Source organism: Zophobas morio, unplaced genomic scaffold (assembly GCF_036711695.1).
Source record: "Zophobas morio isolate AGI-343-1 ecotype UQ-CSIRO unplaced genomic scaffold, CSIRO_AGI_Zmor_V1 ptg000026l, whole genome shotgun sequence".
NCBI lineage: Eukaryota > Metazoa > Arthropoda > Insecta > Coleoptera > Tenebrionidae > Zophobas > Zophobas morio.
Genome location: NW_026972131.1, coordinates 1202625 through 1229120, shown reverse-complemented (window position 1 = coordinate 1229120; position 26496 = coordinate 1202625). Strand labels below are relative to the sequence as shown.

General features: G+C 31.4%; 1 protein-coding gene across 4 annotated transcripts in view; it reads right to left on the bottom strand.

Annotated features, from left to right (window-relative positions):
- Positions 1 to 6221: 6221 nt before the first annotated feature.
- LOC135136473 (ion transport peptide) overlaps positions 6222 to 26496 on the bottom strand; it is an 80770-nt gene continuing 60495 nt past the window's right edge. For 2 of the 4 annotated variants that reach the window (XM_064065756.1, XM_064065758.1), the window contains exons 2-4: positions 8288 to 8544; positions 7578 to 7699; positions 6222 to 7262 (exon numbers count right to left, since the gene is read on the bottom strand). In XM_064065756.1, coding sequence (XP_063921826.1) covers positions 7231 to 7262; positions 7578 to 7699; positions 8288 to 8544 — 411 coding nt within the window. In that variant the 3' untranslated portion in view covers positions 6222 to 7230. Of the gene's footprint in view, positions 7263 to 7577; positions 7700 to 8287; positions 8545 to 23914; positions 24118 to 26496 lie in introns of those variants that run through there. The other 2 variants (XM_064065757.1, XM_064065759.1) reach the window with 2 other exon arrangements.

Below are 26496 nucleotides of genomic sequence, written 5' to 3'. Positions count from 1 at the left end.
ACTTCTTTTATAACGAGAATCTACTCTCTCCGGAAGTAAGGCATATAAATAGAATTTTTCTAGGGGCTCTATCATATTATATGGCCAAAATTTATCGTCTCGTTGAATTATGCAATATTTAATTTTTTTTTAACTAAGAATTAATTCTTTAATTGTGTTTGATACAAACAAAACGCCCTAAATTAGAAATACTAGTGGAACCGTAATCATCCAATAGATTTTTTTTCGGAAAGTAGAGTTATTTTTATGTTTTAGCAGAATTGTGTTCTATTTTCTATTAATTTTTGCATATTTTTAGTCACAATTTTGGTAGTTATTTTTTACTTTTACTTTTAGCATTCATAAATAATCCAAACATGAAAAAATCAAAAAAATTAAAATTGGAAAATCGGGAAATTGAAAAATCGAAACATCGAAAAATTGGAAATTCAAAAAGTTAAAAAAGAAGATGGAAAATCGAAAATTTTAAAAATTCCGAAAATTCAAAAATTGTAATTTAGAAGAACCGAAAACTCGAGAACTCAAAAATCTAGAATTTTAAAAATTGAAAAAATATCGAAAAGTTGAAAAATTGAGAAATCTAAATATAAAACAGCCGAAAATTGAAAAATCTAAAGTTTAAAAAACGAAAAACTGAAAATCGGGAAATCCAGAAGTCGAAAAATCGTAAGCTTATAAAATCGAAAAATTGAAAAATCAAAATCTTGAGAAATTGAAAAATTGAAACATCAAAAACCTGAAAAATCGAAAAATTGAAGAATTGAAGAAGTGAAAAATCGAAACTTTGGGAAGAAATGGGAAAATAAAAAAAAAGATTACTTCAGAAATCGGAAAACTGAAAATTTAGAAGCGTCAAAATTTGAAAAATTAAAAAATCGAAAAATAAAAAAATGAGAAATCTAAAAACCGAATAATCTCAATAATGTATTTATAAACCACAAGTTCAGGATTATGCTATAGACAAAACTGTTGAATTTCCTTGTCCACTTTGTTTACAAAAATAATTTGCACATTTAGACTGGTCCCCTAATATGTGGTTGGGGCCATTCAGGTTGTCATTTTTTAAATTAATTTTTTTTTGATACCAAGGAACGTTTTCGTTTTTTCTGTATCTTATATCTGGAAATCTAACCTTGAAGCGTTATATTCTGCCTCGATAACTTTGGCTAGGAAAAAATACGATCAACTGCAAGAACTGAAGTTGTTCGTGTTGGAAGAGTTTCAGTCATTTTAGACGAAATTACCATTTACAGATGGCTATCGAAGTGATGACAAGTTCGACGAGTACTTTTTCTTTTTTCTTATTTGAAATAAGTAACTCTTTTTCAGGGAAACATTGAGAGATAGACCTCAGTACCGACCATTCAAGTTGGACTTAGTTCATTTTTTCATACAATATTGGAACAGACGATTAAACAATTGCATTTTCTTTTTTACTGTTATATTTGGGCATAAACAGTTTATTTTATATATTTTTAAAACATAAAGAAAATAAAAAATTGTGTTAGGCTGAATCTTGTGGGTTTCTCAATCTATTTTCTGCAGCGTTTTAAACTTTCAACTCAATTTCTTTCAAAATACATTCAAATGGACTTCGATCGTTATTCCCCTGTACTCTTTATTTGGAAATAAATAAGCTTATCTGGTGTTGTTTACAAATTTGCATTTTATGACGGACTGCCTACAGTGACCATAATTTCAAATTTCACCTTTCTTGGGTCGGTACCTGCGGTGGGTTGGTACTTTGGGTTGCCTAGTTACAAAAAATAATTGTTCTCACTGGAACCGATTTTGTACTCGACGACTGGGGGCACCCTTAAGTTTAATGATTTACTTAAAAAAAATTGAACTAAAATTTTACAACCGTGTAGTATGTTAATGCAGTAACATTTTCATTAAGTCACACATTAAAATACCAGCAAATCTGCAACTCTAGGAAGTAACAGATTCATTTTTTCATTGATACTAATATGTTTATAGATATTTCTATTTAAAAACTATTAAATTTAGGCAATCCATTCCGCATTAAGTTTAAAATAAAAAATCATCCCTCAAGTCGAGAGCGGATTACTACGGACAAATAATCTCTAGGTATAATTTGCACGTACCTACCTAATTTGTACACAAAATTTTGATGTACTTTCTTTATATTCAACCACTGTAATTGAAAGAGTCGTAGGAGAGTGTAGTGTCAAAAAAATAGTTGAAAATTATTTCGACAGAACTTCTCTAATCCTCTTAAATTATAGTCGAACAAATACAACTTCGAAAAATTATTATCAACTTTAACTTTGAGAATTCTTTTTTTATCGTTTCTATATCTTTATAGTATTTATAGTACTATTGATAGACTCCTTAGAGTTTTGACACCCTTGGAATCCTCGAAATCTTTGAAACTTTCACAATATATTTTCACAAATTCGTTAAAATGTTTAAAATTTCTAGAATTGAGTACATTTTTGAAATATTCAAAAGTTCCACATTTTCTAAATGTTATAAAAACATCAGTCTTCGGATATGGCAGAATTCAACATTTTCCTCGGTTTTCAAGATTTCTAGGTCTTCCACATTTTTCACACTTTCTAGACATTTCCAGATTTTCTAAAATTAATAGACCCAGAGAATGGAATCTTTGAAATTTTTGGAATATCTGGAATCTTTAGAATCTCTGAGATGTATAAGATGATAATTAGGGTGTTCAAGACCCCTAGTACTTATGATTTTTAGATTTTTAGGATTTTTGTTTTGTTTAGAGTCTTTGGAATCTTTAAAATTTTTGTCATGTTAAAAGTTCATGCATTTTTTACAAATTATAGAATCTTTGAAATATGTATTTGGAACAGGATTTTAAAGATCTTGTTAATGTTTGAGCCCTTAGACTATTTAGAATCACAAATCGCAAATTCTAGTGTGTATGAAAACTTCAAGATTTTTAGAATGTGTCGAGTCTTTAGAAATTTTGAAAGGTTTGGAACCTTTTAAATATTTCAAACATTTGGAAACTTTGGAATTTTTAGAACGTCTACAATCTTAAGATTTTGTAAACTTTTGAAATTTTGGGATTTAATATTTTTTTATTTTCTTTTATTTTTTGGGAATCTTCGTAATTTGCAAAATTTTCAAAATTTCTAGAATGTTCAGATTTTCCAGATTAGCCCAATTATTCAGAATTTCCAAAGTGTACAAAATGACCTAAATTTACACATTTTCCAAAATTTCTAAAATTATCAGGCTCCAGTTATACTAGAATTTTGAAATTCAACCTTTTTCAATATTTTCAAGATTTCTAGATCTACCACATTTTTCCCACTCTTTCTAAATCTTTTAAGATTTTCTAAAATTTATAGATCTCGAGAGTCCAAATCTTTGGAAGTTTTGGAAGTCTTGGAATCTTTACAGTTTCCAAGATTTATAAGATAATAATTAGCGTGTTCAAGGCCTTCAGTGATTTTACGATTTTTAGGTCTTTCAGTTTAGTTAAGTTTCGAAAATGTCAAAATTTGGCCGAAATTTGAAGAAGGGGGGACCACTGCAAAATTTTCAATTTAAAAAAAGTTGTCTAAAAATTGTGAAAAAATTCAAGGACGTAGATCTCGACATGCTGATTCCAAAAATATAGGGTGTTGATGGTCACGGAGCAACATTTTCGAAATAATCGGTAAGAAATGCGAATTTTTGAAAATTTCAAAAATTTTCGATATTTCAACGGTCGATTCCGGAAAAACGGTTGCACTTATCAAAGAAACGATGCCGGAAGTGAGTTCTAGAGCTCGAAATCTACAAGAAAATATCTTTAGTTAAGTTTCGAAAATGTCAAAATTTGGCCGAAATTTGAAGCAGGGGGGACTATTGGAAAATTTTCACTTTTAAAAAAGCTGTCTAAAAATTGTGAAAAAATGCAGGGACGTAGATCTCGACATGCTGATTCCAAAAATATAGCCTGTTGATGGTCACGGAGCAACATTTTCGAAAGAATCGGTACGAAATGCGAATTTTTGAAAATTTCTAAAATTTTCGATATTTCAACGGTCGATTCCGGAAAAACGGTTGCAGTTATCAAAGAAACGAGGCCCGAAGTGAGTTCTAGAGCTCGAAATCTACAAGAAAATGTGTTTGAAATATGTATTTGGAATAGAATTTTAAAGATCTTTTTAATGCTTGAGCCTTTAGAGTATTTAGAATATTCGAATTTTCAGAGTCCTTAGAGTTTTAAAAATCCTTGGAAATTTGGATACTTTAGAATTACTAGAAATTTTATAAAGTTTATAATTTTTCCAAGATATTTACAATTTTTAAGATTTTGTTGGATATTTCTTCTATTTAGAACCAAAAACTTTAGTTTATCTAACACCTTTGGTGTCTTTACAATTCGCAAATTCTAGTGTGTATGAAAACTTCGAGATTTTTAGAATGTGTCGAGTCTTTAGAAACTTTGAAAGGTTTGGAACCTTTTAAATATTTCAAACATTTGAAAGATTTGGAATTTTTAGAATGTCTACAATCATAAGATTTTGTAAATTTTTGAAATTTTGAGATTTAATATTTTTTATTTTCTTTTATTTTTTGGGAATCTTCGTAATTTGCAAAATTTTCAAAATTTCTAGAATGTTCAGATTTTCCAGATTAGCCCAATTATTCAGATTTTCCAAAGTGTACAAAATGATCTAAATTTACACATTTTCCAAAATTTCTAAAATTATCAGGCTCCAGTTATATCAGAATTTTGAAATTCAACCTTTTTCAATATTTTCAAGATTTCTAGATCTACCACATTTTTCCCACTCTTTCTAAATCTTTTAAGATTTTCTAAAATTTATAGATCTCAAGAGTCCAAATCTTTGGAAGTTTTGGAATCTGTGGAATCTTTACTGTTTCCAAGATTTATAAGATAATAATTAGGGTGTTCAAGGCCTTCAGTGATTTTACGATTTTTAGGTCCTTCAGGTTTTTGTTTTTTCTTTAAATCATTGGAATTGTCTTTGGGAATTTCTCTAGAGCCTTCAAAATCTTTGAAATAAGTATTCGAAATTGATTTTTAGCTTTTGCCTTTAAAATCTTTTTTGTTTTATTGACAAATTTGATACCATCAGGTTAAAACACCAACATTATTATTTTTATCAAATTCAAGGACAATTGCATATTATTACTAGAAGACAAATTTTTAGCAAAATTTTCGTTATTTCTACCAACGCAGATCTTTAATGAGAAATCATCAGAAAGATGATAATTTTTGGGAAAATCATATGAGCCTAAAATTAGAAAAATGTTATTTCTCATCATTACTAGGGGATTATTAGTTGTGAGGTAAGAAATGTGGGTTGCAGCAATCCGAAAATGCCTGGAAAGTCGCTTCCGTAAATTTTAGTTGCGCTCCTATCGGCAAGATCCTGAACTAACAGCTCAAATTCTGTCGATTTTGATAACCATTTTTTTTTCAATAATTGTTAGTTTTTATTAAAAACTCTGCTAAGAAATATATAATTAATTTTCCTCTGACTCTCCCGTTAAAATTATTCGACGCATTTTGCATTAATTTGTGCTATATTTTGATTTTAATAAATACATTATTATTTAAATAAATTGTACCAGTAACAAACATTTAATGACTCTGCGGTCTGTAAAAAGTGATGCTTTGTCAATGTGAGAATTTTCAAGTGATTCTATGATGATTATGACCCAAAAAATGAAAATAAAAGATACAATGGTGCTTTTTTACGATATTTCCAAGCCATATTTATTTAGTTGTATGTTAGTTATCACTTTTACGCACTGTTATTGTAAGTAAACAATAAGTTACAAAAACGTGTTATTTAGTATAAACACAGTACAATGGAAAAACAAACCTACTTGGTGATGTGTGAATTAAAAATGAAATGATAAACTCAAAAGATGTTCAGCTCTTCTATACGTTAGGAAAAATTATGTATGAATACTGGTCAACATATTAAAAAAAAAATACATACCCAAAAATAAGAATGGACTCCAAATATGAAGAAATATAACTTGTTAAACCTTTCTACTTATTGGTTTTTCGCTAATTGATTGTTTTTTCACAAAATCAATTTTTTGGAAGCAAATGTTATTTAAAACTGGTTTTATCACTAGTTCAATGATCACTTTTGAAATTTGTTCTTTATGTTGTTCATAATCATAAGTAAGTAAAATGACGTTTATGCACCCTGTTGTTGTAGGTATTAGGAAAATAAATAAAAAGTCAGAACAATAATCGTAGTCATTTAATTCGAAGCTGCCATTTAAAAAATAATTTATTTTATGCTACATTGTTCCGCATACATGTATTTAGATTTTCCAATAATTTACATCATAATTATGAATATTACCCTTAGAGATTTGTTGAAAAAATACAGGCAACTTCAGCAATACTGATTGCGGAATGTTAAAAATAAGATTTTTTGTAGGAAAATATACCTAGTTAAAAAATAAATAAAAATAATCTAGGTACGCCATTCTTATTTGACGTTTGGTATATTTACCTACAAGAAAATTAACAAAATACTAGACAATAATACAAAATATTTTAATTATTTTTCAATAAATTATATAATGAGAGAAATGATGAATTATTTTTTCCAGCCTTAAAAATAATTCTAAATTTAAATGACGTGAAATAAATAAGTAGTGGCGGCGGTGGTGTATACACAAAATGTATAAATTACAAACAATTTAATACTACTAGAGGAATATTGAAAGATATATGTAATATGTTGACGTGGTGCTTCCATGTGAATTCTACTACTTAAGCTACTTTCTTTGGTCGAATTAATTTAATAACCAAGATCTCTGGGGCTCAGATATAGCTAGCGCTTAGTGAAAAAATATAAATATAGGAATACTTGAACAAAATATCAGACCAAATAAAGTAGTCAAGTGGTCACAGAGATACAAGAAACAAAAATCCTGTCAAAATATTTAACATAAATATCTCTGAATCTTTTATAAAAAATCTGCTCACGTATTCTATTACAAAACTAAAAATTGTTTGTCCAGGTATCGCCCTATAAACTATATATTTTGTACTATGTAAAATGGTCAGCCCAAAGTTTTTGAAATACTGTAGATTGCAGTTTTGTAATAAATAAAGCTACTTTTTTAAAAAGATCCAGCTAGTAAATGTGGTTTAATTTAAAGACTAGACTCATTTCGATAAATATTCGATCATTTTCCGATATTTTGGCATCTCTTCGTTGAGCAGCAGAGATTCGACGCACCCTACGAAGTATTTTGTGGAGAAACACTCGGACCTAAAATACAACAAAACCAATTAGTCTATATAATATTACAAGTCGTCAACGCATGCACGAGTTTAGTCATGATGAAGAGTTGCACCTCAAAACGCTGCTCAAAATATCAAAAATACATCCCTGTTTTCACTGATTAAAGTGCAAAAGTGGGAATAAAAAATAAAACTAGAAAAAGATGCTCTAAATAAAAAAACAGAGCTTTAAAAAAAGTGCAACTTGAAGGGAAAGGGTCAGAATTAGAAAGGACGGTTATGTGGTTAAATGATCTAAAATAGTATATTAGAATGTTAGAAACTTAAAAGGGGTGCAGTGTACCTAAACCCCCCAGCTCAGCTCCACGTAATTGTTTTATCCAAACTTGAATTTGTGCCTCTTCGTCGGAAAGCTGTAAAGTTTCAACGCATCCCTTGAAGTAATCTGTCGTGAAACAGTTTTTCCTGTAATAAAATTATTTCAGAGATATTATAAGACACATTTTGTCGGTACCTATTAAATATAGAAAATCTGATCTATTAGAAGCATTTTTATTAGGTGCTATTGAAAGCACTCATGATTTTACGGTAACGCTAACATGGACGTGAAACGACATAATTATAATAGCGTCATACTCTTTTTACAGTCCAAACGCCCATTCTTGTATAATTACAATGTCCATAATGTGTAACTGCTTCATACCGCACGGTCTTGTGTAACAATGAGAAATAATACAGTTGGGAAAACTAGATTTAAAATTTGGATCAAAACCGATTTCAAAAATATTGAATACAGTGTCGTTTTCGGTGCAGAGATTTAATTACTTTCAAAATTCTCAATCAGTAGGAGGCTCTCACGACATTCCTTCCCTCTTACTCATTTCATATCGTTATCAGAAAAAATGTTCAATTTTCTCACGCTAAATTTGATGATAGCAATACATACTATATCAATACGCAGCTTCCCGAATTATAAACCGGAAACAATGATAAAGTTCCTCCAGCTGCATATATTGTTTTTAATTTAATAGTCTGTACTGGATTGTTTTTTACCTGCATAAGTTATGGAGTTGAGGTTCTCGAAATAGGTTATAGCAGTCTTCACATATGCTATCCAGTTTGGCGAATATACTTTTGTCATAGACACCTTTACACTGAATGTCGAAGAAAGATCGTTTCGTGAAGTGGTGTGGAAGTAGAGCTGGCGATCTGTTAGCAGGGCTGGTTGCAATTTCTTGAAGAATGACTGCAAACGTTATGTACACCCACACTGCTTGAGTGCTAATACGCCTGGATGATCGGTAATTCATCTGGAAATAATAGAGGTGCTTAAGTACACAGAATTATCACTATTTTGGATATATTTTTTTAATTTTATGTCCGCACACCCATTGACAATTAATCCAAATCTCCAAATTTAAACAATAACATTAAAAAATTAAAGGACAAACAGCTTTCACTATTTAAGTTAGGTTTTTAACATGATGACATTGTAGTAGACGTTTTATAGTACATCACATGGTAATTTCTCATAGAAAAATAAGTATTTTACAATTAAGCACCGCCCCTTGGCTTACGACGAATGAAAAAATCCATCAGAATTGAGATAGGGCGGATACATACGTTTTTGCAATTATGAGGCGGAGCCTAATTGCAAAATCGATACTTCCTTATACAAATTTTCCATTTTAAACACGTTGTGAAAAGAAGTCTGCAAATATTAAAACAAAAAGGCAAAATGGAAAACCCACCCACCCACCCTATCTCAATTGTGATGAATTTTTTATTCGCCTTGAACCAATGGGGCGGAGTTTAACTGCAAAATTCTTATTCCTTTACAAGAAATTAAAAACATGCTTTTGAGTATCGTGTTGTTCAAAGAATACTATGTATATTAAGAAAACGCGGCAAAATAAAAACCCCGCCCGCCCACCCCATCTCAATTCTGATGATTTTTTTATTCTTAGAAACTTTAAACACGTTTAAAATGGTAAATTTTTGTAAGGAAATATGGATTTGGCAATTAGGCTCCGCCCCTAGGTCTGTCAACGAATGAAAACTTCACGATACTTACACACATGTCTTACATGGTAATTTCTTGTAGAGAAATAATAAGGATTTTGCAATTAAATTCCGCTCTTTTGACTTTCGACGGTTAAAAAAAATCATCACAATTGAGACAGGGGGGGTGGGCGGGGCTTATATTTTGACCATTTTTTCTTAATATAGGAAGTCTTTTTTTGGCAACAAGAAACTGAAAACATGTTTAACTATCCTGTTGTTGAGAGAAAACTCTATACTTTAAAAAAAACCTTAAGCCCCACCCACCCGCCCCAATCTCAATTGTGACGAATTTCACATGGTAATTTCTTGTCGAGGGATGAAGATTTTGCAATTAAACTTCGCCCTTCAGCTCACGATGAATAAAACATTCATCACAATTGAGAAGGGGTGGGTGGGCGGGGCTTATATTTTGTCCATTTTGTCTTAATATACGTAGTCGTCTTTTAAGAATAAGAAACCTAACACATGTTTAAAATAGTAAATTCTTGTAGAGAAATATGGATCTTGCAAGCCCCGCCTCTCGATCTGACAACGAATGAAAAATTCATCGCAATTGAGAATTGAGATCGGAGCGGGCATGGGTGGGACCTAATCTTTGGCTTTATTTTTTTCTTAATATACTTGGTCTTTTTTAAACAACACGATACTCAGAAACTTGTTTTTAATTTGTCGCAGAGAAATAAGGATTTTGCAGTTAAGCTCCGCCCTCTTGACTCACGACGAATAAAAAAATCATTACAATTGAGATAGGGTGGGTGGGCGGGGCTTATATTTTGACCATTTTTTATTAATATACGAAGTCTTCTTTTGGCAACAAGAAACTGAAAATTTGTTTAGAAAAAAAAAAAAAATTAAATTAAAAAAAGATTAATTTTTTATTCATTGTTAAATCGAGGGGAAAACGTAATTGCAAATATATTTCTCTGTTGATTTGAATGAGTTTCTCAAAACAAAGAACTAAACGTAAAATTTTCAGTTAAGCTCCGCCCCCTTAGCTCACAACGAATAAAAAAATCTTCAGAATTGAGGTAGGGTGGGTGGGCGGGGCTACATTTTGCCTTTTTTCCTTAATATTTCTTCCCCAAGTTTCAAGTTTTCACTTCTTCAATTCTTTAATTTTTCGATTTTATAAGCTTACAATTTTTCGACTTCTGGATTTCCCGATTTTCAGTTTTTCGTTTTTTAAACTTCAGATTTTTCAATTTTCGGCTGTTTTATATTTCGATTTCTCAATTTTTCAAGTTTTCGATATTTTCATTTTTCAATTTTTAAAATTCTAGATTTTTGATTTCTCGAGTTTTCGGTTCTTCTATATTTCAATTGTTTAATTTTCGGGAATATTAAAATTTTCGATTTTCCATCTTTTTTTTAACTTTTCGATTTTCCAATTTTTCGATGTTTTGATGTTTCAGTTTCCCGATTTTTAAATTTTAGATTTTCCAATTTTATTTTTTTGAATTTTTCATGTTTGGATTATTTATTAAGTAAAAAATAACTACCAAAATTGTGACTAAAATATGCAAAAATTAATAGAAAATATGATATATGATAGAATATATAATATGATAGGGCCCCTAGAAAAATTTTATGTATATGCCTTACTTCCGGAGATAGTAAGACAAATTCTAAAAAAAATGTAAATTTAAAAAATATTATTTGCATTCACAGGAATATATAGTAATAGTGGAATAAGAGATACCATTGAACCGTTGATTGAAACGGATCCTTTGTTAAGATAAAACTGATTTTGCCCTTATTAATCTTGTAAAAACTTCTTTTTTCTTTCAAATTCTAAAAAAATAAAACACCAGTGGTCTCACACGTTTTTTAAACTTTTTCAAAACAAAACCTCGACAGTAGGAACCTTGAAATTCTTTCAAATTCTTTTTCTATTAAGATCTTAAAAAAAGAACACTAGGGCACTTCAAGATTCTTTCAAATTCTTTAGGAAAGCACTGGAGATCCTAAAGGTTCTTTTAATTTCTTTTTAAACAGAACACCCGGGACGGTATATTTTTTAAATTTCTTAAAATCAGATATACAGGGGACTTTCTTTCAAATTCTTTCAAAAGTAAAACACCAGTGGTCTCATAGATTTTTTGTCCTTTTTCAAAAACAAAACCTCGACACTAGGAACCTTGAGATTCTTTCAAATTCTTTCAAGAAGGACCAGAAATCTAGAAGGTCCTTTTAATCTTTTTCAAAAATCATACACCAGACGTCCCAAACGTTCTATTAAGATCTTAAAAAAAAGAACACAAGGGAACTTTCGGATTCTTTCAAATTCTTTAGAAAAGCACTGGAGATCTTAAAGGTTCTTTTAATTTCTTTTTAAACAGAACACCCGGGACGCTATATTTTTTAAATTTCTTAAAATAAGATATACAAGGGACTTTCTTTCAAATTCTTTCAAAAGTAAAACACCAGTGGTCTCATAGATTTTTTGTTCTTTTTCAAAAACAAAACCTCGACACTAGGAACCTTGAGATTCTTTCAAATTCTTTCAAGAAGTACCAGAAATCCAAAGGTCCTTCTAATATTTTTCAAAAATCATACACCAGACGCCTGAAACGTTCTATTAAGTTGTTTAAAAAAAAGAACAAAAGGAACTTCCAGATTCTTCCAAATTCTTTAGAAAAGCACTGGATATCTTCAAGGTTTTTTTAAATTTTTTTCCAAAACAGAACCCCTGGGACCCCTCATTTTTAAATTTCTTAAAATAAGATACAAGGTATTTTTTTTCAAATTCCTTCAAAAAGTAAACACCAGTGGTCTCATGGATTTTTAAATCTTTTTCAAAAACAAAACCTCGACACTAGGAACCTTGAGATTGTTTCAAATTCTTTCAAGAAGGAGCAGAAATCCAGAAGATTATTTTCATTTTTTTCAAAAACCATACACTAGATGCCCCAACCGTTCTATTAAGTTCTTAAAAAGAAGAACACTAGGGCACTTCCGGGGTCTTTCAAATACTTTAGTTTCACGTTATATTCATTATTCAATATTTTTTTAAAAAGCAAATATTTTGATAAATATAAATTTTAAACAAAAATGACCGGTTCTTCCCCATAGAGCTCAATGCAGTCTTTGCACTGATATAAAAGTTGAAGCGAAACATGCTCTCTCCTCGTCTAAAAATTGAATTTCCTTCGAAGAATAAACGATTAATTAAACACTAAACAATCCAATTTATAAACATGTAAAACCAGGTGTAAAAACTTAGACTGCTGTAATTAAAATAAAAATTAAATGTAATCTAAGATTCCACTAGCTTTTTATTACTGAATTAAATAACAACTATTTCAAGGATAACTACGAAAATTGTTATTATTTTCTTTTATTACTACCTATCTACCTGCATCGTTCATGGGGTTATTTGAACGACATCAAATGGAAAACAAATGGAAATAAATCTGTTCGCAGTATGGCAAAAAAAGGTCCCAATTTACGTTTTAGTGACGTCGCGTTTTCGACAAAAAACTAAAAACCTTGACGTTCTTGTTCCCTTTGTCTGTTGTACTCTATCATTATTAAGTTTGTATCTATTATCTAACAAAGGTTACCTACTTCTACTAATCATGCAATATAGAATACTTCAAGTGCTACATTTAATAAATGAATTGTGTTAGTTCTAATATTTGTATGAATATTTTCGTTGTTTCAGTAATTTTTTTTTAAATGGTTGTTATAAAATGCCGCAGGTAGTGGCGTTGCAATCGGGAAAATCAGATACTTGTTATTGGTTGGTGGTCTGTGTCGACTGGTTGAGATGAAGTCATAACTTTACTTTTTGTGCACCCGCAGATCTGTGATTATGAGCGATCATTTATTCGTTAACAAGCCGCCTTTGAGAGCATGTGATTTGAGAGAAAGAACTACCGCAAATCATCAGGTAACGAAAATGAATACCTTATTTATGAGCTCTACTCAGAAATAATTTTAATATAATAGTAACGAATACATTGAGCTAAGAATAACTACAGTCGAATTATTAAATTGACGCTACATACTAGTTTAGCACGGACAGTGAATGTTACTATCAAAGTGACTAGTAAATTTGGAGAAATCTAGTTTTCTAGCGATTGTTGTTTGATGTGATAAACATTTATATGTTCTAAATTATGACGTACCAAGCGCATACTTTATTTCTTTTTTGTCATTTTTAGATCTCTAACAAAAAAAAAATAATACAGTTTCATAGAATAAATGTTTTTGAGTACATTTATATCTTTTCTTTCATTAAAAAAAATTTGTTGACACTGTAATAAGAAGTGAAGGAAGTACAGATACTCGGCTCGCGCCGGCACATACAGATCTGTGGTGTTGGTCCGAGTGAAGAAACTAGCTGGAAGCCATAAATGATATAGGTAACAGTTAAATATGCAACATACATAAATAATTCAGATTCGAGTATTTCAAGTGCGCACCTGTTGTGTGTGACATGATCGTATCATATGCTTTAGCACAATGTGTATACTATTATCATAACTCCGTGATCTCTCTTAAACTGGTTCTACTATTTTTAGCAAACTGTGAGGAATGTCTCCTTTTCTAAGAAAATTAAATTCTCTCACTACATGAGTAAACACCATAAAATTACGGTCCTGTCGCATCCATTATTTTAGGTTTCCGCTTTTAGTTGTTTTCTTTTTCGGATTTTTATTGAATTACCGGCGAACGGAATTAAGATATGTTAAGTTTTTAGAGGCCTTTGGCAATCATCGGCCTTGCACTTAATGAAAAAGCACAATCTCTGAAAGAACCACCACAAGTGGCCACACAACGAGATCAAGTTATCTCTCTGAGCGCGGTTTTCTTCCTGTTGCTCGTTTTCTTTTCCGTCAGCGTACTCGCCAGGAATAATCGTCCCTAAGAACATAGACAACCAAAATTATCGCATTTATCGTATTTATCGGACGATTGCGGTGTAATTAAATACAAAAAATAGAGATAAACCTGCGCCGAAACTGATCGCATGATTTGCCGGTACTGTTATAACATCAAGTGCAATTTCTCTATCAAAAGCTAAAATTTTGTCGTGTTTTGACAAGCAACCAAAAAGATAACGAAGAATCACTTTCCTACAAGCTGCATGTAATGCCCGTGTCCCGTTTAACTGTTATTTAAGTCGTAACTTCAATCAACAGAAAATCGTTATCCGAAACTCATGGAGACCACACTCGGTACGATTGCAAGTGGATAAATATCACAAATATGACTGATCGTTCCTCACTGATCCAAAAAAAAACACGAATTTAGAATTCACTGCAGTGGTAAGACTGTTTGACATCGGAAAAAGATGTAAATTGCTCAGTAAATGCCCAGATATGGGTACTTATTTCGTAGTCGTATTTGTTAGCTATTAATTTTCATTCTATGAATCCCATTTTAACACACTTATTACAAATAATTTTGTTATCACCTATGGAAATAATGTTCACAATCTATGCAAGTCCCAAGATAATTTCACTACAAGGTACCACCATATGAATATTTACATTTATTAAACTAACAACGCATACTATTAATTTTGATACTATGCAACAAATAACAATTTCACTATTAACATGCTACATTTATTACTCAAGATATCTGATTTTTGGTTCCAGAAAGAAGCTAAGAGAAGAAAGTACGACGTGTTTAACAGGACTTCACTAGTATGCTATTATTTCTTGAGTCTGTGCATACAACATGCTTCAAAAGAAAATGAGTGATTGATTGAATCGATGTATTAACACCCAACACCCTCGTGGTCTAGTGGTCAGGATACCTGCCCGGCAAGCGGCAGGCGTGTGGTTCGATTCCCACCGAGGCAGTAACATTTTTCTTCGCTTACCTACAGGAGTATACTTTGAACAATACGATACTCAAAAACATGTTTTTTATTTCTTGTAAAGGAAGAAGTCTACACATATTAAAACAAAAAGGCAAAATGGAAGCCCGCCCACCCACCCTACCTCAATTGTGATTATTTTTTTATTCGCCTTGAACAAATCGGAGCTAAATTGCAAAATATTTATTTCTTTACAACAAATTAGAAACATGTTTTTGAGTATCGTGTTGTTCAAAGAATACTATGTATATTAAGAAAACGCGGCAAAATATAAATCCCGCCCACCCGCCCCATCTTAATTCAGATGATTTTTTTTAATTCTTAGAAACTTGAAACACGTTTAATATGGACAATTTTTGTAAGTAAATATGGAGTTTGCCATTAGGTTCCGCCCCTAGGTCTGTCAACAAATGAAAACTTCATTATTATTTAGATCAGGGCAGGTGTGGGTGGGGCTTAATCTTTGGCTTTAATTTTTTCTTAATAGGTAGACTTAGGTTTCTGTGAATAGCACGATACTCAAAAACACGTCTTTTACATACATGGTAACTTCTTGTAGAGAAATAATAAGGATTTTGCAATTAAATTCCGCTCCTTTCGCTCTCGACGGTTAAAAAAAATTATCACAATCGAGACAGGGTGGGTGGGCGGGGCTTATATTTTGTCCATTTTTTCTTAATATACAAAGTTTTCTCTTGGCAACAAGAAATTGAAAACTTGTTTAACTAACCTGTTGTTGAAGGAAAACTCTATACATATACTAAAAAAAAAAACAAAGATTAAGCCCACCCACCCGCCCCAATCTCAATTGTGTTGATTTTCATATGGGAATTTCTTGTAGAGAAATGAACATTTTGCTACTAAATTCCGCCCTTCAGCTCACAATGAATAAAATATTCATCACAATTGAGAAGGGGTGGGTGGGCGGGGCTTATATTTTGACCAATTTTTCTTAATATGCGAAATTTTCTTTTGGCAACAAGAAACTGAAAACTTGTTTAACTATCCTGTTGTTGAAGGAAAACTCTATACATATATTTAAAAAAAAACAAAGATTAAGCCCCACCCACCCGCCCCAATCTCAATTGTGACGAATTTCATATGGTAATTTCTTGTAGAGAAATGAACATTTTGCTACTAAATTCCGCCCTTCAGCTCACAATGAATAAAACATTCATCACAATTGAGAAGGGATGGGTGGGCGGGGCTTATATTTTGTCCATTTTTTCTTAATATACGAAGTCTTCTTTTGGCAACAAGAAACTGAAAATTTGTTTAGAAAAAAAAAAAGATTATGCCCCACCCACCCACCACCTCAATTGTGATGTTTTTTTATTCATTGTTAGACGAGGGACAGAGCATAATTGCAAAATACATATTTCTCTGTTGATTTGAATGAGTTTGTCTTCTCAAAACAGAGAACTAAAATTAAAATACGTTTAATAAAATTTTGCAATTAAGCTCCGTCCCTTAACTCATGACGTATAAAAAGAAATTTTCAGAATTGAGATAGGGCGGGTGGGCGGGGCTACATTTTGCCTTTTTTTTTTTAATATGTGGAAACTTATTTCGGCAACAAGAAACGTAAAACGTGTCTGAAATGGTAAATTTTCTACACATTATATTAAATCTAAAAGGCAAAATGGAAGCCCGCCCACCCGCCCTATCTCAATTGTGATGAATTTTTTATTCGCCTTGAACCAAGGGGGCGGGGCGGAGCTTAACTGCAACATACTTATTTCTTTACAAGAAATTAAAAATTTATTTTGAGTATCGTGTTATTCAAAGAATACTATATATATTAAGAAAAAAGTGTGACGACTTTTTTTATCCTTAGACAGTTAAAACACGTCTACAATACAAATTTTTTGTAAAGAAATAATGGATTTTGCAATTAGGCTCCGCCCTTAGGTCTGTCAACAAATGAAAACTTCATTACTATTTAGATCAGGACAGGTATGGGCGGGGCTTAATTTTTTCTTAATATACACAGTATTCTATGAATAACACGATACTCAAACACATGTCTTACATGGTAATTTCTTCTAGAGAAATAATAAGGATTTTTCAATTAAATTCCGCTCCTTTGCCTCTCGACGGTTAAAAAAAATCATCACAATTGAGATAGGGCGGGTGGGCGGGGCTTATATTTTGCCTTTTTTTCTTAATATACGTAGTCGTCTTTTAAGAATAAGAAACCTAACACATGTTTAAAATGTAAATTCTTGTAGAGAAATATGGATCTTGCAATTAAGCCCTGCCCCTCGATCTGACAACGAATGAAAAATTCACCACAATTGAGAATTGAGATCGGGGCGGGTATGGGTGGGGCATAATCTTTGGCTTTATTTTTGTCTTAACATACATGGTCTTCTTTAAACAACACGATACTCAAAAACTTGGTTTCAATTTGTCGCAGAGAAATAAGGATTTTGCAGTTAAGCTCCGCCCTCTTGACTCACGACGAATAAAAATATCATTACAATTGAGATAGGGTGGGTGGGTGGGGCTTATATTTTGACCATTTTTTCTTAATATATGAACGTAGTTTTCTTTTCACGACAAGAAACTGAAAAGGTGTTTAACGATCGTATTGTTGAGAGAAAACTCTATACGTTACAAAAAAAGATTAAACCCACCCACCCACCCGAATCTCAATTGTGATGAATTTCATATAGTAATTTGTTGTAGAGAAATGAAGATTTTGCAACTAAACTCCGCCCTTCAGCTCACTATGAATAAAACATTCATCACAATAGAGAAAGGGTGGGTGGGCGGGGCTTATATTTTGTCTATTTTTTCTTAATATACGAAGTCTTCTTTTGGCAACAAGAAACTGAAAATTTATTTAGAAAAAAAAAGATTATACCCCACCCACCCACCCCGACGTCAATTGCGATGTTTTTTTATTCATTGTTAGAGCGAGGGACAGAGAATAATTGCAAAATACATATTTCTCTGTTGATTTGAATGAGCTTGTCTTCTCGAAACAGAGAACCAAAATTAAAATACGTTTAATAAAATTTTGCAGTTATGCTCCACCCCTTTAGCTCACGACGAATAAAAAAATCATCACAATTGAGAGAGGGCGGGTGGGCGGGACTACATTTTACCTTTGTTTCTTAATATGTGTAGACTTATTTCGGGAACAAGAAACTTAAAACAGGTACATTGGAACATTTTTGCAAGGAAATATGGATTTTACATTTATGGGGCGAAAAGTAATTGTAAACTCGATATTTTTTTATACACATTTTCCATTTTAAACATATTTTAAGTTTCATGTTGTGAAAAGAAGTCTGCACATATTAAAACAAAACGGCAAAATGGAAACCCGCCCACCCGCCCTATCGAATTTGTGATGATTTTTTTTTATTCGCCTTGAACCAAGAGGGCGGAGCTCAACTGCAAAATACTTATTTCTTCACAACAACAAAAACATGTTTTTGAGTATCGTGTTATTCAAACAATACCATGTATATTAAGAAAAAAAGCAAAATATTAACTTATTATAATCCTTCGAAACTTAAAACACGTTTAAATTGGCAAATTTTTGTAAGGAAATGTAGATTTTGCAATTCGGCTCCGCCCTTAGGTATGTCAACAAATGAAAACTTCATTACTATTTAGGTCATAGCAGGTATGGGTGGGGCCTAATCTTTGGCTTTAGTTTTTTCTTTTTAATATACATGGTCTTCTTTAAACAACACGATACTGAAAAAATTGTTTTTAATTTCTCGCAGAGAAAGAAGGATTTTGCAGTTAAGCTCCGCCCTGTTGACTCACGACGAATAAAAAATATCATCACAATTGAGAGAGGGCGGGTGGGCGGGGTTACATTTTACCATTGTTTCTTAATATGTGTAGACTGATTTCGACAAGAAACTTAAAATGTCTAAAAGAATTGTTTTTGGAAAGACGTTATTTATATCTTATAGTCCAAGCTCATTTTGTTCATGAAAATATGACAGACAAATCGAAGGCTAATAAAATACTCAGCTTGTCGGTATTTTAATTTGAGTTATTTTTGAAAGTATTACATTATACGGGGTATTTCTTTTATTTGATCCAACCCCTGTAACTTTTTTATTCTGCAAAATAAGTCTGTAGTTCTTCGAACAAATTTGTATCAATTTAAAAGATTGATGAGATGGCAACCTCATTTTTATTATCATTTCTGGTTGAACCGGAAATGACGTCAACTTTATTTTTTTTATGGAACACAGGTATATTTATTCATATATGGAAATAGTGACTTTTTGTAAAAAATCAAAAGCAACTAATATTCTAAAATTTATTCACAAAAGTGATGTTTTAAAATGATACAAATTTGCTCAAAGAACAAGAAACCTAATTAAAATAGTAAATTCTTGTAGAGAAATATGGATCTTGCAATTAAGCCCTGTCCCTCGATCTGACAACCAATGAAAAATTCATCATAATTGAGAATTGAAATCGGGGCGGGTATGGGTGGGGTCTAATCTTTGGTCTTCTTTAAACAACACATACTCAAACACTTGTTTTTAATTTCTCGCAGAGAAATAAAAAAATCATCACAATTGAGATAGGGTGGGTGGGCGGGGCTACATTTTGCCTTGATTTCTTAATATGTGTAGACATATTTCGCCAACAAGAAACTTAAAACATGTCTAAAATGGTAACATATGATACCAAATTTCTCTGCATATTATGCGCATATTTACATGTTTTTTTCTGCATATAATTCCTAGCTTTAGTAATAACCAATATGTTGTAAGATAGGTCTGTTTTTTAAGTTTGAAGTAAACACAAATTTTTCGTTACCATTGGTTTTTATACGTATAGAATTTGGTTCTGTCTCGTCTGCTTGTGTTATAGTTGTCCGTTGTACTTATCAAATATTTAATACATATTTTACGCAATCAGATAATAGCAGCAGACCATTAAAACTTAACAAATTACTGTCGATAACCTTTCATTAGATCACGTAAATAAAAACTGATTTATGTGTTTCATTTCTTAATTTAGAAGCAAAATGTTGGTTTAATTTCGTTTCAAAACGAGACATTTGGTATAAAATTAACTAACAATTGTTATTAACTGGCTTAAGTTAACATAGTTTTTTTAAACTTGTGTCAACTGTTTTTGTTGAAGATGATATGACTGTTTTTGGAAACAAATTCAAATATCAACGCAAAAACATTGCACAATGTTTAGTATTTAATTTTAAACCCACAAGGTTATAGTCAAGCAAGACAGTCTAAAATAACTAAAACTACGCAGTTACTAAAAACGTTTTTTGAACTTCTTAAAGAAAAAAAAAGAATAATAAAAATACTCAAAATTGTTTTGGCGTTAAATATTACACATATACTTAATTTAAAAATGCATACACTTAGTATTTTATAAACAAGCCTTGTAGTAATCTTGACTTAGCTCGAAAGAATTTCGCCAAAAATTTTCGTATTTTTACGCACAACTGTGTTTAGTGTTATGAAATTTAAGCTAAAAATATCCACTCACGGTTAGCAGAAAAATGACAATCTGAAGATTCGTTTCAGAGAATTATGATTAAGGAGGAGAGACCAGGTGTATGAGATCCCACTCATCATCTAAATTACAACATAGATAGTTGCAAGTCCATATGCTCCAGAAATATCGCACACTCTTTGGCTAACGCGTTTATTGACTTGTTTATTAATATCTTAATTAATGGCAATTATATCTTCACTTGATCTAAACGTTTATTATAGTCTGCTTTCATGCACCATCCAAATTGTATCTGCTGCATTTTTATTTTATTTTAATGTTAACTAGATATATAAATATTCTGTAGAAAAAATGTATATAGCAATTCATCAGGTCTAGTAATTATATTGTCTTCCAATACAACAATGTTTTTATATTGTAGTCGTGTCTTCTATTTGGTGTTACGTAACATGAACAGGATACAATTCACCCATTTTTATGTATGCAAGTGATCAGTTTCGAGCTGCCAATTTACTTCTCTTCGTGTAGTCTTGAAAGTAATTGTTGTTTGATTACACGTGGAAAATAGGGTAATTATATATCCAACGTGGCAGTCTGCGAACACGTTACATTCCAGATTTTAAGCTATGACGTAAAACAAAGTGATTTTTTAAATTGCCTGACGTCAGAAAGCAAGAGGTGACTGACGTGGTATTCTGATTTTTACATTGATCCTTGTACTTTAGCATTTAATATACATGAGAAGTGTTTTAAGTCTTGTTAGCATTTCAAATGAAAAAAGTACAGGAAAACTAGTACTGCTTGAAAATTTTTAGAACTAGATATTTTAGTACAATTCATTTATTCTGAAAAAATTGATACTATTATCTTGTGCTATGTATTCCCAAATTATTTATTAAAAAAGTATGCCCCAAGACAAGGTATTAGGTACTTTTTTGTTTAGATATATGGTATTAATTTATAAAAATATATGAACCGATTTTACGGATTATCTGACACGCGGTTCATTTAATTTCCTCTAAATTCTAGGAACAAAATAACAACGTCATTTATTAATTATTATATTTGTTCTCATTAAAAAGTTGGTGACATCATCTCAGAAAGTTTTTATGGAAAAGTACGTCTTAAGATGTGGTAGTGCTTGTACGTCAGTACTACTGTTTCATTTTATGACTTTTTCATGTGTCAAAAAACCCTTCGAACGTGAGTCTAATTTCATGATCATCAAAAAAAATTACATAAATAAAGTCACATTTTTTTAATAATGGTGTATTTACTCTGACTTGCAATGTCACTTAATTATATCATACTTGATGTGCTTGCGCATCGTAACCTCGGAACCACGTACCACCCTATGGTAAATCCCTATGATCAAGATCAAATCTACCAGGGACACTATGTTGTCCATTCAAGGGTAGGTGTTGCGGGTTAAGGACCGCCAAAAGAAAGGAGGAATACGATTGCAGGACTTTGAACTTTATTCGAATGATATTAACAAATTTTGTTTGATCGGTCAGACATACGCAAGGTCAGAAGAAGTACTTGAAAAATCTTTAATTAAACCGGAAGAAAAAAGCGTTTTCTGAATTATTAAAACGGAAGCAATGCCTCACGTTTCAAGTACCCACCTGTGCAAAAATCGTTTTTGCTTTGGACGATAATTATAACATACACTTAATTATAAATTCCGAATATGGTGCCATTCAAGTTTTTTCTAGCATTGAACGATACGTTGAAAGTTGAAATACATTTGTTACATGTGTATAATAAAATCAAGGTCGTTACAACAGACAGCATGGCGCCGACTCTTGGTTCTGTTCCAATATCTTGCGACCATTCAGTAACCAAGCGATCAAAAACTAAATTCGAGCAAAAATTTGTGAATTATAAAAGTTTTACTTGACGTTTTTGAAAAATGATCGGAAGAAAGATCATCAAAGACAATATCGTTCTCGAGAAGAATAAAAATTGGAGTGGTTATGATCAAAACCTTGACACTAACTAAACATGAAATCACTTTGACAGTGTCTATGCAGCCTTCATCAAAAAATTGCCTTGATTTAATATTGAAACTTGACAATGGGAAAGTTGAGTTTTGCATAATTTAATGAATAATTTTTAGTAATTGTGTTAAATGTAAGAGAGTAACCGCTACTGACCTAATAATTTCAAGCGGTGATAAAGTTGGCAGATTTGCTTTTGACGCACTTTACAACGGAAATAAGTGTCTAATTTTAAAGCGACGGTAATTATTAGTTTTTTTTTTAACTGAACTTTCCAGATAAATACGCGATTTTATCAATTTGGATCGTCATGTGTAAATGTGCATGGTATGTTATAGAGAGGCAAACGCTTCCGACTATGATACCATTCATTTTCTGGTCAGGTAGAGGTTAATAATAAAAATGATGTAAAATGTATTCTACCTGTGAAAAACCTATAGTTTTGTTCTAATCCGCGCTGCGAAATACCTGTGATCTTTCTCGTGCAGCGTAATGAATGAAATCCGGATGACTCAAGTCATTCACTGTTCTAATATTTTTATGTATTTACTTATGTATGTAGGAGAGTACGCAAATGAAGTGTTTTAAAAACAATTTAATATTCACATAATTAAAGTTCTACGTTACAATAATCTGATCACAAACACGTTTACAATTATTTATACGTAGAACTGTATTTGTTTATTTTCTAAAAGAAAAATAATTGCAAAGTCACCCTATTTGTGTACAGAAGTAGTCCTATCTTTTTTGCTCTTTTGTAATAGATTAATAGATTTTAACTTTAGTGGGTCATTCATTACTCATTAGATACTGGAGCACGAGGAATATATGATACTAGTCCAATCGTTACTCTGTAACGAATTGATATCTACGCAAAAACGTAGGCGTGGGAACATGAGAAACTTAAGTACTAAGATTACCTCTAAGAAAGCCTTTACTACCCCGCAAACTAACTAAAAACGGTTCATGAAAAAAATGATGTAACAACAATGTATATTTTTATCATTATAGTATAAACTGAATTGAATGTAACATTGTTAGTGTAACGCGCATTTTTTGATTGTCTCTACCAGTCCACTTTTAATTAATGATTTATTCCAGTCAGTTATGTTTTAAGTGAAAGTGTCGACAAAAATAAAAAAGAGAAAGGAGCAAGCACAGAAATTTTACTTGAACTAATAATAATTAACTTTTGTTTTATGGTTATTGCGGAATTTTGGCAAACACATCTCGTTTTGTAAATACAATAGAATAATTCGTGAAAAACATAAGTAACCAAATGCCGCAAAATCGCATAATCAAAGCTCTTACTTGTAACTTGTCCTCGAAGAACAACCCTGGAGTATGTTGTTTAGCTGCTTTTTCAATGAAACTCTTAGAAACACTACACTCACTGTACTGAAATGGGTAGTTTGTAAATTTGTAACAAAAGTGTTTTCCGTGTTTAATTAGTTTAATTAATAACGTGCGCACCAACGATTTGTGTATCACAAGCTCTTTCCCGAAGATCAGAAATATTGTGCGACTGCATCTGAGTTGAGAGAGAGTATAATATAGTATTTCCCCCTCTACCTCTCTAAACATCGATAATTAGAATTAAATGTTAACTCGTGAAATGACTTTTGTGTACGAATAAGGTGGAAAGTAATTAGTTTAAATAAAAATAATTAATTATTTAGTGTCGTCCAAAATATCCAGAAATCTAGTCACGAAAAAAAAATGTTAAGAGATAAGATTGGATCACAGTTGATCTTAGATTAGATTACTGATTGGTAAGTCATTTGGAATTTAGTGATGATGATATTTTGGACAATTCATTGCTTCAACCGGTATCAAATCATTAAAAAAATAGGAAGTAGCACTGATTGTTCTTTATTATTCATGACAATGATTTTTCAAAGCTTATGTTATTTCATTCTTGATATTTTTGAAAAAATGTTAATATTGTCTACATCTTGATTAAAGTTACATCTTACCGGTGAACTTCATTTCGAAAATTTCAAATCATCTGTTGCACAACACCGTTAATTATTAAATAGTTTGCTACTGGTAATTCAGTTTTCGAAGAATTTTGCGTAAGCATTAATTCAAACAGCATTTTATTCAAAATTAATTATAATGAGATACGATGAGGTCTTTATAAAATATACAAAACCGAAAGAGTTAAAATATTTTTAAAAGTTATAACTGCCACGTACTTTTAAAAGTATGTTACTTGACTTGAAGGAAAACATTAATTCATGACAATGGAGCTTAAAATGATAAGTAAATAGAATAAAATGTTATTTTGAGATTAATTTTAACAATTCGGTGTTGTAAATGACTTTCATTTTGCTGCTATATTTTATTTGCAAAAATAAATAAATAATAATGACAACTAAATGTAAAACAGCATTCAAAAAGTAAAAAAATAATCAAAAATGTAACGATGTTTCTTCTGTAGAATGTAACCATTTCAACAATTTTTAATTTTATTAGAACCAAAGAAATTGGTCTAAAGTTGTTCACAGTAACATTGGCTCCTTAGTAAGTATCTAATAATAGTGGTATCACTTTACACGACTTAATAATTTATCATTTATTTTTAATACGTTTTAGGCTAACTTTCTTCACTGATGCATGTGTTAATTAACTTCATAAGAACCACCATTCTTATGTTTTTAGTTTGTTTGGTCAATTTAGATTTTTTTTTTAATTTATGAATAATATCTTGTTACTGATTGAAACTTATACTTTCAAATTTAAAATTAGAAAATTTGGAGTGTCAAAAAATTCGATATGGCTAAATTTCTTTACAACTTTAGATACATGAGCTGCTCTAAAAATTTTGGACTATACCGGGTGTCTGAAAAATGGCGGATTAACTCTTGAGTACATTATGTACGGAGGTTTCGGGAATCCCCAAAAAATAATGAAACCATTTTTGATTATGTAGATTAGGGAAAAAAGACAATTAATTGATTTTAATAAAAGTAAAATTGACAACATTGCACGCACCTAATGCGTGAATATCTTTAGGACAATAATCATAACAACCAGGAGTCGTGCACTACTATTAATAGAACAAGCTGTTATTTTTCATTAATAAATATTAAAAGATAACCAACTAAAAACTAGAGCAGATCTTGATTATTTTTTGTAAAAGTTAATCATCAGTATTTGCTAAGATAAAACTGATTTTCGCGAATGAGATACCGCTAAGCGTGCTTGTTGTAAAAACTGATTTTGGAAAATTATGCCTTCTAAGAAAATAGAAAGGTGTATCATGTGCCAAAATCAGTCTTATCTTAGCAAGTACTAGCCCCGCCCACCCGCCCTCTCTTTTCTTGGAAGTTATGTTATTTGCCAAAATCAGTATTACCTTAACAAGTACTAGCCCCGCCCACCCGCCCTCAAGAAAATACAGGACAGGTGAGCAGGGCAAGTTGCTAAGATACGACTGATTTTGGCCAATAAAATACCCTCTAAGAAAACAGAGGGTGGGTGGGCGGGGCTAGTATTTACTAAGGTGAAACTGACTTTTTCAAATGTACTCTCTAAGAAAAAAGAGGGCGGGTGGGCTGGGCTAGTATTTGCTAACATAAGATTGATTTTGGCGAATGACATACCCTGTAAGCGTGCTTGTTATTTAAGTAGGAACTAGCCCCGCCCACCCACCCTCTCGTTTCTTGGAAGGTATGTCATTTGCCAAAATCAGTTTTATCTTAGCAAATACTGATGATTAACTTTTACAAAAAATGATCAAAATGTGCTCTAGTGTTTAGTTGGTTATGCTTTAATATTTATTAATGAAAAATAGCAGCTTGTTTTATTAATAATAATGCACAACGATTAATGACTACTGGTTGTTATGGTTATTGTCCTAAAGGTATTCATTCACGCATTAGGTGCGT